Source organism: Pundamilia nyererei, unplaced genomic scaffold (genome assembly GCF_000239375.1).
Source record: "Pundamilia nyererei isolate P.nyererei 1_Seehausen unplaced genomic scaffold, PunNye1.0 scaffold00319, whole genome shotgun sequence".
NCBI lineage: Eukaryota > Metazoa > Chordata > Actinopteri > Cichliformes > Cichlidae > Pundamilia > Pundamilia nyererei.
The window spans coordinates 373,053-387,105 of record NW_005187720.1 but is presented as its reverse complement, the minus strand read 5'-3'; the positions used below and the strand labels follow the sequence as shown (position 1 = coordinate 387,105).

The 14,053-nt window shown below is 48.2% G+C and overlaps 1 protein-coding gene across 3 annotated transcripts in view; it reads right to left on the bottom strand.

The window, feature by feature from the left end:
* Positions 1–6,451: 6,451 nt before the first annotated feature.
* The window catches only part of lrch3 (leucine-rich repeats and calponin homology (CH) domain containing 3), a 15,208-nt gene continuing 7,606 nt past the window's right edge, over positions 6,452–14,053 (bottom strand). Inside the window, exons 14-20 of one of the 3 annotated variants that reach the window (XM_005751630.1) lie at positions 13,244–13,297; positions 10,282–10,312; positions 10,084–10,197; positions 9,907–9,998; positions 9,696–9,833; positions 9,550–9,627; positions 6,452–6,797 (exon numbers count right to left, since the gene is read on the bottom strand). In XM_005751630.1, the coding sequence (XP_005751687.1) occupies positions 6,636–6,797; positions 9,550–9,627; positions 9,696–9,833; positions 9,907–9,998; positions 10,084–10,197; positions 10,282–10,312; positions 13,244–13,297 (669 nt within the window). In that variant the 3' untranslated portion in view covers positions 6,452–6,635. Of the gene's footprint in view, positions 6,798–7,666; positions 9,104–9,549; positions 9,628–9,695; positions 9,834–9,906; positions 9,999–10,083; positions 10,198–10,281; positions 10,313–13,243; positions 13,298–14,053 lie in introns of those variants that run through there. The other 2 variants (XM_005751629.1, XM_005751631.1) reach the window with 2 other exon arrangements.

Here is a 14,053-nt window from a genome sequence, read left to right as displayed (position 1 = left end):
CAAGTGGAGGGATCACATTTTAGTCATTCAGTGATTCAAAGAATATGACCTTTTAATATTCTTTCAGATGTTTTCTGACTCGAAAATGTATTTTCTCATTACTTAGGTTTTTCTAATTTTAATTTAAAAACTTTTCAGCTATTTTCCAACTTCTTCTGTGTGAACATCAAACTCTGTATTTTCCAGCTCATTCAACATTTTTAGCTTAATATTCAATAATTAATTCATTTCAGCTCATACATTCAGATTCAAGCATTCACACTGCAGTTTCTTCAGAAAATGCACTTTCTAGTTGCTCCTATGTTGTCTTGTAAAATGTGCTTCTATCCCTGGCTCTTGCATCTTCATATAATGATGAATAAACACTCATTAATGAGGAAACCATGGGCCACTCTTTCATCACAAGAGCGTTTGGAACAGTTGAAATAATCATAATAACAATAATAATAATAATAATAAATTTTATTTAAGAAAGCACCTTTCAAAACACTCAAGGACACTGTACACAAGCAATAACAACAACAAACATAACAATTTACAAAATAATAAGGATAAAACTTTGAGCAAATAAATAAAACAAATTAAAGTAGCAGGATGGAAAAATTTATGTGGAATAGGCTAATGTGAACAGGTGAGTTTTGAGTCTGGACTTAAAAAGAGGGAGGGAAGTGATGTTTCTTATCTCAGGAGGGAGGGAGTTCCAAAGACGGGGGGCAGAGCAGCAGAAAGCCCTGCGCCCCACGGTGGCTAGCCGGGGGGGAAGGGATGGAAAGCGAAAGAGAGGAGGAGGATGTGAGACACAGAGAAGGAACGGTGATCTGAACCATGTCAGAGAGGTATAAAGGCGAGAGATGATGGGTAGCCTTGAATGTGTACAAAAGTGTCTTGAAATTGATGCGGTATTTAACCAGAAGCCAGTGAAGCTGCTGCAGAGCAGAGCTGATGTGGTGCATAGAAGGGGTCCTGGTGATGATACGAGCAGCAGAGTTCTGGACACGTTGAAGCTGATGGACAGATTTTTTTTTTTTTTTTAAATATTTTTTATTGAAAAAAGAAAACAACAGTACTTGCAGTTACCAAAATACAATCAACCTTTCTTCATTTTCCTAAGTAAATAAACACACATATATATGAAAAAAAAACCACAACGCCCCCCCTCCCCCCAGTCCCACACAGATCAACACAACCATCAAACATATTAGAGGAATATAATGATGGACAGATTTTTGACTACGACCAAAAAGAAGAGAGTTGCTGTAATCGATCCGCGAAGTGACCGGGCTATGAACAAGAATGGCAGCGGCATGTGGGGAGAGAAAAGGACGGAGACGATTAATGTTAGAAATATGCAGTGATGTCATTGACGTGGGAGTTAAAAGATAGAGTGCTATCAAGGATGACACCCAGATTTTTCACAAATGGGGAAACGGAGACCGGCGAGTTATTGATTGTAATAGAAAAGCTATTAGTTGTGAATAGCGTTTGTTTAGTGCCGACTAGGAGGAGCTCAGATTTGTTACTATTTAGTTTGAGAAAATTGTAAGAGAACCGCGAATTTAGTTTGGCTAAACAGAGGGTGAGGGAGGACGGGGGGAGAGCAGAATCAGGTTTAGTGGACAAATAAAGCTGGGTGTCATCAACATAACAGTGAAACAGTGAATATTGTATTTACGAAAATGTGTCCAAGCGGATGAAAAGAAGGGGCCCTAGGACAGGTCCCTGGGGCATACCTGCAACCAGAGGAAAGAAATCATCAGCTCTCTGTTTCACATGGACCTCGACATCGAAAGTGATCCATGGAGCTGGCAGTCAGGTCACCACCAGATGGTACATGGCCATTTTACCAGATAACTGGTGGAGGCTCAAACAGCCTGACGTTAAAGCTCTGCTTCATCTCACAGTGAAGCAGGTGTTTGAGGCTCAGGTTACACACCTGCCCACTGATCCGTGAAGACTGATCAACAGCTCACTCCTTAAACAGATGACCTTCATCGTCAACAACAGGGCTGGGCCGTCGCTCCTTACCAGCTGACCTTCTTCTGAACCTTCCAGTGAGCTGATGATGCTGCCCTCTCTGTTCTCACCTGTTATTAACCTCTGTCTCTTTTCCACAGCATGTCTTTATCCTGTCTTCCTTCTCTCACCCCAACCAATCACAGCAGATGGCCCCGCCCCTCCCTGAGCCTGGTTCTGCCGGATGTTTTTTCCTGTTAAAAGGGAGTTTTTCCTTCCCACTGTCGCCAAAGTGTTTGAAGATTTAGGCTTAAAGCTGAATTTAAATAAATGCGAAATTCAGAGCCAAGTATTTGGGAGGTGTGATTATTGCGTCTGATATGACACAGTTTAAAGCACAATGTTATCTGGGGCCTCAGGGCTTCCTGTGAGGATGCTGCCGCACGTCCTGTAATAAACCACGCTGTTTAAGAACACCTCACTCCAGGACACCACAGCATCAATGAGAGCACACACTGCGTGTCATTAAAGAATGTGAAGTTAGACTGTTCTTCATAAACAGCCCTGATGTGACACGCTGTCGCTTGGTTGATTTACAAACATACTTTGAAAAGATGTCACAAAATCCTACCGTGAAACATGATTATTGTTCTCCAGAGGAGTCATGAATACTTTCAGTCACAAACCGGTGTTACGTTATATTAGACTGCACTTCCTGTCGCAGCGTCCTGACCCGGGAACAGAGCTGCAGACGTGACGTTCACCTGTGACAAATATTTCTACTTTATTCACAGAAACAAAACAAAAAAACACCAAGGAGAGAAAAACAGAAAACATAGGAAACATTTACAGTATGAACACAATCAGCTGATGGTGTTCTTGTTTTTTGGCCACATGTTTTTCACCACTTCCTGTGTGCGGTGTTGAGACAATAAAAGCATCAAAGCCACATTCTATTTATTTTATGACTGAAACAGCAAAAACACACAAGTGGAAAAACAGCCGCCCACGTCACGTGACCCGCTGCTGCCACAAGACGAGCGCCTGAAGAAGAAAACATCTGTACACCATCACCTTTCTGAAACCTCTAAACCACCACACCTGTCCCCATCAGGTTCACTCAGATCTCAGGTGAGTCCAGTTAAGATGAGCTGATTGGTGGAGGTGGTTCAGGGGGCGGGGCCCAGCCTAGTTGTCATAATTCAGGTTGTTCAAGTTGTGCTCTTGTGCTCTGTTCAGGTGACTGAGAAACAAAGTGAGGCTTCAGCAAGTGTTTAGTGTAGTGTCAGCATGCTGATGTCCTACGCCACCTGAACACAGCACCAGCCCCCTTTACTCATCTTTACAGTTTAAATTATAAACACAGTCTTCTCCTCCGGTTAGTGAAGCAGCAGCAGCTCAGATTCATGACATCACTGTACACAGAGGCCACACCCACTGTAGGATGGCAGGATGTGTGCTGCAGTTCCTCTAATGTCCAGAAGAGGCAGCAGTGAGTCAGCCCCACACACATGTTTACAGCCTGATACACAAAGGGTCTGGCCCCTTCATGACACCTGTTTGCATTATTAGGGGTGTGGCTTCTGCCTGACAGGTGGATGGTGACACAAGCGGCTGTAGCTGCTAGCAGTCTGCTTCACCTGAGCTGCACCTCCTGACTGTGTTTGTGCAGTTGGAGCCTTTTGGAGCTCCAGTTGGAGTGAGACGCTGAGCAGGTATTGCTTTGATCACTGTTGTCAAGACGAACTTTTATAAATAAAATTACAGTACAGCAGCTGTTTGCTTACTTCACTGACAGGAGAAGAAATCCCCCCCCCTCCCCCCATTGTTGACATGGCAACACAAACATCTCTGTTGTCGTAGTAACACCCAGGTTTCGGCCTCATATACAGAGCATCATCAGTAAATTTCTATTTACAGGATATATTTGTACACAACAGTCGGGCCACCTTTACAAGGTGAAAAATGTCCCAGCATGCAACAGAAACCACCCAGTCGCCTTCAGCTGCACACGTGACAAAGGTCTGATCAGGTGATCACAAAGCCAGGTCACATGATTGACCTAAATCACAAGGACATGAGTAAAAACTGTACAGACGACATCCTCCTCTTCATCAGCGGCGAGATGAAGGTGTTTACCATAATAAGGACAGTTGGAGACGAACAGAGCCGAACTGAACCACACTTTGTCCTTGCTGCTTCTTTTGGGATATTATTTACTGTTAGCAAGTAGCTCAAATTTGGGTGAGTGCCCCACAATGCAAGACTGGCAGAGGCCCCGCCACCTAAAGCAAAACTAAAAGCATAAAAATAAAAAAAAACTAAATAAACTATAAAAAAAAAACAAAAAGGAAAAATAAATAATTTCTTTGACAATACTGGGCACGATCAAACCCACTACTGTAACATTAGCATTTAGCAATCATGCTATAAACTAAGCGATCGTCGACCGTTTTCAGATTAGAAACAAGCTGTTAGCTTTACCTGACTTTATCTTAGCTACCTTCTGTGGTTAGCTCGACATAAGAGTACCATTAGTGTTAGCTTTCTTCAGCAGTTAGCCATGTTAAAATAGTTACGGAACTTTTGAAATGTCAGTATTTTTAAAGCTAACTGTGTCACATATATAATATTAAGTACTGTTATCTAACAGTTCATAAAGTTAGTCTTATTATAGTCTTACCCAGAGATAGCAGAGAGTCTATTCAATTTTAGACTACTGCTTACTCGTTAGCTTAGGCCACTTCCTAGCTGTAGTTCATGTTAAGTCTGAACTCATCACGATACTTTTATAGCTACCTGTTTCAAGCTAGTCTTCCAGCTAGCTGGTTTCTGTTAACAGACTGCTACGTAAGTATCAGCCTGTGTCTCTGCAAACATGACAAGCATGATCAGCGTGATCCAACACATTTACTCTGTTTTAATAGTGTTAGCCTTAACAGTCAGTTACATTTTCAGACTGAAGCAAATTCAGAATCGTCACTGTTAGCGATGGGTAATCTGGGAATAGTTTTCTCTTTATTATTATTATTTTAAACTAAGCACACTCATCTTAGCTAGGTCACCGCTAGCCATTAAATGTAGCTTACAATAAGTTTATCTTTGCCAATATTAACTTTAAGCTATATTAGCCACAAGATACATTAGTGTTATTTAAACAAAACAAAACTGCTGTTAGCTTCCGTTAGCCTTTAGTAGCACTGCAACTGTATCTCAGTGTGCAGACCGGACAGTTTCAGACTTTATTGATCAATCAGATGTTACTGAGAACATGAAATACTTTTTTTTTTAAATTAAAGTGCTTTTCCCTTTCTCATTTCCTGTTTCTGTGGCAAATGTTCATGTTAAACAGGAAGTTCAGTGTGTCTGCAGCTACTGGGAATTATGAGGCTTTTTTTCTATTCATTGATCTGTGTGATGTCACAGAGAAAAGCTCCACCCATCTGTTGTTCAAGTCTTCTGCTTGTGAGATACAGCCAATCAGAATAAAGCACGTTTAAAGGCGGAGGAGCTAAACCGGCTTGTGTGAGACAGCGGCTGAGCTGAGGCTCAAGATGATGGGGACTCATGCTAAGCCGCTCTGTGAGAGCTAACGTTGGAATGAGCAGAACGATCCACCTAACAGTTTTATGGTTTTGAGTCGTCTGTGTTTAACACTGGCTCAATAATTATGCATATTAGTTTCTAAGCTCCGCCTACACAGGTAACCAAATGCATGTAGAACTAACGTCACACAGATGTTGAACTGCATGGATTCACCCGTTAGAAAACTTGACAAGTAGAATAAACTACCTCCCACTTTGCATCTGGGTTATTTTTCTGACATCAGAGGATCATTTTACCTTCTTTACCTCAGACTCAGGGGGCTTGTCTTTTCGCCTTGTCACACGTGGAGGATTTCCTTTGGACCGCTGCTCAAACACAAGCAGATGTGGTTTCACGGTGAGGGCCCTCATTATTATCACTTGTAATAATCAGCAGATGGAGTAGATTAGCTCCGCCTACACCAGGTACAGCATTAAAATCTGGTCAGATTATTTGCTCCTTCCTATCTGGTCTGCTCTGCAGCTCTGTCATCTGTGATGAGTGTAATAGGTCCAGAGTGAAACCTCCACCTGTGAGAAGCTGATTTCTAACAAACCTTGCAGCAAGAGTAAAGATCAGTTCAGCTCGACTCGTCTCCATCACTGCTCATCAGCCACTCCCTCACCTGCAGAGCGACGGCACAGGTGGGATGGAAGCCCATTTCTGCCCACAAATGGAAACACACTTGCTGCAAACGTCTGAACGTTTTACTCTACTTTGTATTTTGGGGGCGCTGAGCCTTTATTAGTCAGCAGAGAGCGGGCAGGAAGTGGCCGTGGGAAATTGAACCTGCACCTATGAGGTGCCTGAAGGTCTCACCTGTGAAATATTTTTTTGTCATTCAGACACGACCTTAAATATTCGATTCATCTTTTACTTTAAAATTCATTTCAGCCGAGGTCATTGGGTAGCATCCCCCCCGAAATGGGCTTCCATACATACAGCACTGACCAATAGGAGCTCAGAACCCGTCACTGTGGTATTGTGTCGGTGCCAGCCCCCTGCTGCAGGAGCTTCGGACACTTTCTGATGACATCATGCAGGCTTTAAGAGACGCTTAGCTCTGATTGGCTGGTACAAATGGGGTGCAAATATGGCTAGATGGTGACAGACGGCCCCGGTGGGGTTGATGGCGTCGTGGGTGTCGCTGTGGTGCTGGAGTGTCGGGGCGGGGCCAGGTTGAGCAGGGCGCCGACGGTCACGGCCACCTGGGGTAGCCCTCGCTCCTCCAGGATGTGAAGAGGAAGGCACAACTGACTCTGCACAGACAAACGCCACAGAAGAAGACACAGCGAGGGGCAGGGGGAACGGATGGAAAACGAAATCAACAGGTAAAATAACTGAAACCATGGCAACGCAAGGATGAAAACAAGGAACGGCAAAAATGATGGAGGAGGAGGAGGAAAGAAGGGGCGGGGTGTGCAGATGGAAGCAGACAGGTGAGAGAGCTTTGAACAGAAGGCTGTGGGCCAAAGACGGGGGCGGAGACAGAAGGAAGTAAGAGACGGATGGGAAGTGTAGTGCCACAGCGGCAGGTGTCAGTTTTGAGCCGGCTGCCATCAAACACGTACAGATTTAAACTCCAACACATTTGCACGGTGACGCACCAATCAGCACACCTTCCACACAGCTAGGAAACATGGGAGTTTATCAGCACTGAGGTTAATCGATCACCTGACTAACAATAACCTCCGAGTTTAGCTCAGTGAGGCCTGAAAGCAGCGACTGCAGCACAAACTTGTCAGGAAGCTCGGATCAGAATCACGCACTCATGCTTACAGAGAGGGGAGCACCCCCTGCTGGTGGAGGAAGAATAAGGCACTGCCGTGTCGTCATCTTCACAACACGCGTGCTAGAAGCTCTGCTAAGGTGTCCTGGGCCACACCAGTGGACCGACTGCAGTGGCAGGAGCTGGTTTCCACCAGGACACCAGTCCAGTGTCGGTGGGTTGCAGGCGAGTATGAAGCATGAAATTAATGTGCTGACATCAGTTTACACCTTGACTGTGTTACCTGATGTCGGGTCTCTGTGAAGAGGATGAAGCGGCCATTGCTAGCATCGATGGAACAAACCAATCAGGAGGCAAAGGCCTCCAGGTGTGTTTGAAAGACAGACAAGTGAGTCGAGCGGCTTTACTGAACTTTATTAATGGAGCTCTAAAAGGAACAGAGCAGAGGCACAGGTCTACAAAACACTCAGACATCCTCATCCTCACACTTCATCGTAGAACAATCCCATCCTGTGACGCTTCGGCGTGCTCCGGCCGGTTGGAGCCACAGGAAACCCGCCCACGTTGAGGCCGAGTCCCCTCCCACTGCAGGATGCCTCTTTGTTCTGCTCGAGTTTCCACCGTCACAGACATAAAAGCGATGGCGAGGCCATCACAGGTCGGTGTCCTGACCCTGCACACCTGTGGGGGTTGCTGCTAGTTCTGCAGTGGGAGGAGTCTCCAGAGCCTCGGTACAGGTGACACTGAAGGTTCCTGCGCTTCGACCGGAGAGCCACCCGGGAGGTCAATGCAGGCATCAGACCACATGTGAAACGCTGATGTGGTGCTCAGAGGTCGTTTCCAGGGAGACGTGTTTCTGATGGGAGGGGCTGACACTTCAAACAGTAAAAAATGGAACGTAAGGCACGGGGCAGAACGCCAACAGGCAGGACGCGAGCGTGAGGGCGAGCTTTGGGGGATCGTCTAGGTCCGACTGAGGGGTCACATGGTCCTCTGGCTCAAACACTCAACTCTGCTGTGCCTCACGCCTTCTACCTGCCCACTGGGCGGAGCATCGGTCACTCAAAGGGTCACGGGGGGGGGCTGGATGTTCATCGTCGTCAGCAGAAAATGTTTCTGTTAATCAGCAAGGAGGCTGCGACACGCACACCTGTACAGGTGAGAGAGGAACGGCTTATGGATGATTTCAAAGCATATGGGAGAGCATTTGATCCAGCTGCTGGAGTGAACTCGCTCGGATGTTCCTCTGAGCCCACAGCTGATTGGCCGATGACAGACGCTCTAACTCGAGTGGCGAGCATCGCCCCACGCTGATCTGAGTCTTCACCTTTGACCTGAACACGTCCACAGGGCCAGGATCAGAGCCTCAGGAGCAGCGTCAGGTCCCGCAGATGGGCGTGTCTACAGACTAGACGCCGCTGCACACGTCAGGAGACAGACGGACCAATCGCAGCCAGGCTCTTCTCCTCGGCCCAGTTTTTGTGCTAAACTAAACCTGAAAGGTGGCAGTACTACGACAGATCCAGGGCAGGATTCCTGCGTCACTGTGGTGAACGGAGACTCTGAGGGGGACATTGCTGGGATAAATTCACGCCCGCTGCGTGCAACTTGGCGAGATCGCCCTCGGCTCGCTCGGCGTCAGACGTGCGGCGCCAGGTGCACATAAATGGCACACAGCACCGACATGACAGACAGGTAAAAGAGGGCGAAGCCGGCCAGCTGGACCTGAGGGGACAGGCTGACCAGGGGAGGAGCCATGGAGAGCAGCACCTCCACTGTGGCATAAACCCCGCCCCCTTTCCCCTCCAGGACGTCGCCCACTGAACAGAGATGGTCCTGAGTGCGTGCGTGTTGGGTGAGATGGACACGGTGGAGGAAGAACAGAGGAGAGACGCACGGAAGGAGGAAGGGAGCGATGAGAGGCGGGACGATGACAGAGAGGAAGAGAGGCGTTAGTAGAAGAAGAAACTTCAAACTTCACCATCAGTCGTCCAGCCCGATTGGTTGGTTCGTTATGATAAACCGCACGCGTATTTATGACTACCCAGCCCCGCCCCATCAGTCATGGCGGCGTGCTGCAGATCGCACTGAGATTTAATGACAGCGTCAGCAGCAGAGGCCGAACCCGTGTCTGAAATCTCCGAGCCGGGGTCAAAGGTCACTCTCAATAAAAACCCCAGCGGGCCCCGTTTCATTAAAGGCATCGGCTCGTCTGGCAGGAGGACTGATGGGGAACATTTGGATTTGCTGTTGTTCGTTCATCGCTCAGGTGTGCATGGTACCTGTGGGACTCCGATGCGGCGACACGCCTCCAGGAAGTTCTCCACGTTTCTGCGGCACTTGGCCATGGTGAGTTTGGGCTGCGGGCAGACGGGACAGTCAGCGGGGCACACCTGAACAGCAGCGCACACATTAACACTTTACTCACCACGGCAGGGGAGGGGACGTGGATGCTGGGGACGGACCGCGGCCTCACGTGATTGGCCAGGTGACAGAGAACCACGCCGTCCGTCAGGGCTGCTCCCAGGTCACTCGGCAGTGACACTTTGAGACGAGCCTCGATGTTCTTGGAGGGAGAGAGAGGGCAGATCAGTCACCTGTGAACAAGGTAACCCACCCAGGTGAGTCCAGGTACGCACCTTCCTGAGTTGCTCCACCACCTCGACGTCCTCTGCAGCAAGAGGAGGAGCGGCGGGAGCCTCCTCCTGGCTCGGAGGAGCAGAGGTGTCACCTGGAGGACAGAGAGGGAACAGCAGTCACACAGAGCACACCTGACAGGTGAGTGAGGCTGAGGACACACCCCCACAGGACCTCACCTTTCCTCTTCTCCTCCCTCTGCGCGAGCCGGAACAGGAAGCTCTCTGGCCGCACATTGGTAGTTCGACAGGAGGCCACGCCCCCCGAGCTGGGGTAAGACGGCGACTGATTGGCTGAAAGAAGAGAAAATCCAGGTGTGAGCGGGAGGCAGGCGAACACTGGGGAGGGGAGGGGCTTCGGTAAACTGTCGGTCTTACCTGTAGGAGAGAGAGCAGCTCGGTCCTCACCCTGTGGGACAACACAACACAGTCACACAGCTGGACACACCTGGAGGTCAGTGCGAGGCAGCGAGCTTCAGGTGTGCTGCTAGCTCCAGGCTGCTCAGGTGTGTCAACGCTAATGATGTCATTTCAGGTAAAATACTGATTAACATTCAGTGGAATCACTCAGGTACTCTTCACAGGTATTTCTGATCATGTGACTGAACAAAAACAGCTGCTCTGGGGGCGGGGCCGAGACCACTTCTTTCCTGAAACAGTGAAATGACGTCTGTAACTGGGACGTCCTGCAGTGGACACCGGGCCTCATTCACCGAACACGCGTCAGCAAAATCACACACGTGAAACATGAACAACACGACAGCGAATCACAGTCATTTCTCACTTTAATGAGAAAGAACGCCAGAGGACGCTCGGCTTCCACGGCAGCGGTTAAAAACACCGGACTGAAACACAATGAGGCTATGTCCACACGTACACGGGTATTTTTGAAAATGAAGATTTTCCGTTTTCGTTTATACAAAAAAATCCCGTCCACACATAAAAGCCAAACACGAAGGAAAACGCTGCTAGGAACAGGCAGGTGGCGCTATATCTCTAGCCGTGTAGAAATGTTGGCCAATCAGAAGTCGATAAGCCTGGGTGGGAAAGAGTAAACAAAGATGGGGCATAGAAGCAGAACTGAGTCGTCTGTGTGGAGGGACAGTAACTGTGTGTGTGTGTGTACGCATGTAAACACTGCAGAGTAACAGTAACAGTGTTGTAGAAATTCATTTCACCGAAACAACGTGGCGCACACCTTTGACACTGCGTTTTCTGCGTTTACCTCGTCCACACGTAAACGCAAAAACGGAGTTTTTGAAAATCTCCATTTTCAGTGACCGAAAACGCCGTTTACGTGTGGACGAAAGGCGCAAACGCATAGAAAAATCTGCGTTTTCAAAAATACCCGGGTACGTGTGGACATAGCCTGAGACTCGTGAAAAAAACGAAAAGAAAAAGACCTGAGCGCCGACGGATAGAGAAGGAGGAAGTCAGCAGACAGGCAGCACCTGACAGACGACTGGTCTACGATCGTCGCCATGTCCAACGCCGTTCGGCCCCGTTAACATCACCACGTTTGTTTTGGTTTTTTCGACTTTTTGCAAACTGAAACAGACCAAAGAGAAACGACGTGCAGCGAGACACCTCAAAGGACCGTCCCACGTTTACCTGTCCAAGGTTTGCGAATGAGGCCCAGTGACACCTGGTGTTGCTAATGAAATATTGTAACGACAAACCGCTGACTCCGCCTCCTAGAAACTGCCTCACTTTGAAGGTCAAGCATGCGGACACAGTGCAGCATGCACAGTGCAGTACCTGCAGCAGACAGGAGGTGGCGCTATCAGAAGTGTGAGAATAACAGCCGTCTACAGACAGTCCAGCCACAGACTGAGACACAGACAGACAGACAGGGGAGGGGCCAAATAAAAAGAAAGGAAGAGCAGTGATGTCAGTGAACGTTGCGTCCAGCAGGGACGGACGCGTGGAAGGCGTGTGTCACCTGTCTGTGTGAGCCAGGTCGCCTCTTTATCGTGTTTGTGTCAAAGTCGATCTCAAACACCAGGACACACTGACACACAGACAGACACGCAGACAGACAGGAAGGAAGGTGGCGAGGGCGGAGATAAAAAGAAAGGGGGAGGAGCAAACTGAGGAGGAAGTGAAGATGAGGAAAAAAGAAAAGGGGAAGAAGAAGAAGAGAAGAAGAAGTAGTTAATGCAGAGATTCAGGTGTTAATGACGTGCAGGTGCTTTCAGCTCATCGTCTGTTTCAGTGAATTTAAGCTCCGACAGCTCGGCAGGTTCAGGAAACGCGTCGCACAAACTTTACCACCTCAGTCTCTCCACAGGAAGTGCCGATGCTCACGGGACACACCCACAGCGTTAATCACCTCTGGGTCCAACGATTTCAGCTCCAGTGAGACGATCAGTGTTTGTTCTCCTGGCTGTGACAATAAAGTTTTTCTAAGGATTTGCGAGCGCCGCCGTCACCGTCGGTGATGTTTAGAGAACAATGAGGTCAGCTGACACGTGATGATGCTACAGAAGCAGAGCGGCCAGACTGTTAAACTAAAGTTCACAACGAGGGTCTCTGCTGGGCGGAGACAAACATCACCATGTGACAGGAAGTAGATGCTGAAAAGAGACCAAACTGAACCTGAGAGAGTAACCGCTGCTGCTCGGGTTACTCCTGAACCAGTTTAAACCAGTTTATGGACGCACCGTGTGACCCTTTATAGACTAACATGTCATCACCACAGTCACAGTAGCCACTCAGAGCCCAGAGGAGTAGATAGGAAAGGGGTAAAGGGAGAGGATAAGGACAGGTGGTGCTGGGTGGGGCTTAGAGGAAAGGTGGACAGGTGTGTTCATGCTGATTCAGTCCTCAGAATCCCTCGGGTTTGTGTGCTTTTTCAAAATAAGAGCGCTCTGCTAACACAGGCTAACACGGCTCCAGTGCGATCGAGCGTGGGGTCAAAGTGATCCACAGAGAGAAACACGTCTGTCTGCGTAACGCTAAAATGAGAGCTTGTTTCTCACCTCGACCTTTAACCTTCATTCAAGTTTGTCACTGATCTGGAGCTCCTCCATGTCACGACGTCAAAACTTTGACCGTGCCGCCGGTTCACGTGGTTCATACAGCGGCGAGAAGCCAACCACGAGATGAAAACGAACCCGATAATCAACCACGTAAAACATATTTACACCCAGACGAGTTTCACGCGCTCGAGCCGAGACCACAACACTGAGCAGCTGATAAATATATTTACAAAATAACAGCACGATGAGGAAACGCAGTGCGGACGCAGTTTGTCCTCCAAACGCTTCTGCACACAAACCCGAGCGACCCTGCTCTGAAAATCAGTTAGTAGCTGTTGGGGGTGGGGCCATACTCTTACCATGAACAGGGCGGAGTCGTCTGTGTGGGTGGAGCGTCGGGAGGGGTAGACGTTCTGAGCGCACAGACAGACACCACAGACACACAAACACATTAACAAATACTAACATACAGGTGAGAGCGTGGCGAATGAGGGGTGTGGTTTAAACAGGTGCGGGGCTAGACTCACTGTGCGAGCTTCTAATAACCATCGCTATTAGAAGATCGTTACCTGCTGAGTCGTGCAGCTTTACGTTTTCTCTCAGATATTTGGAACAAAAACGATTTTCCACATTGCACCCATGTCAGAGGTCAGAGGTCATGCGTGCTTGGCTCCACAGTTTGAAACACTCAGCTCTCAGCACCGGTCAGATGGGACAGATCAGCGAGTGAGGGAGCGGGAGTCGCCCTGGGTCACCATGGGCTGTGGAGGCGGGGTTAACTTACGAGACAGGCCTGACCCCGACAGGATGACCCTTGACCTCCATGTCTTCATTTATCTTTGTTAGACGTTAGAAAGTGAACGCACGTGCCGATAAAAACCGACCGACTAATCACGCCCACACTCGCCGGCGTTTTTCTGTCAGCCTCACACAGCACAATGTTTACCTCTGAGCCAACCAATCATCAGCAAGTGAATCACACGCCTCCATCGTTACAGGAAGTGACACAGGAAGTGAAACGTTATGACTCTGATTCCATCAAACCAATCACGAATTATTATTATTGCATCATTTAACAACACCTGTTCACAAAGAGGTTACACACAGACTCACACACAGACTCACACTCACACAGACTCACACACAGACTCACACACACAGACTCACAC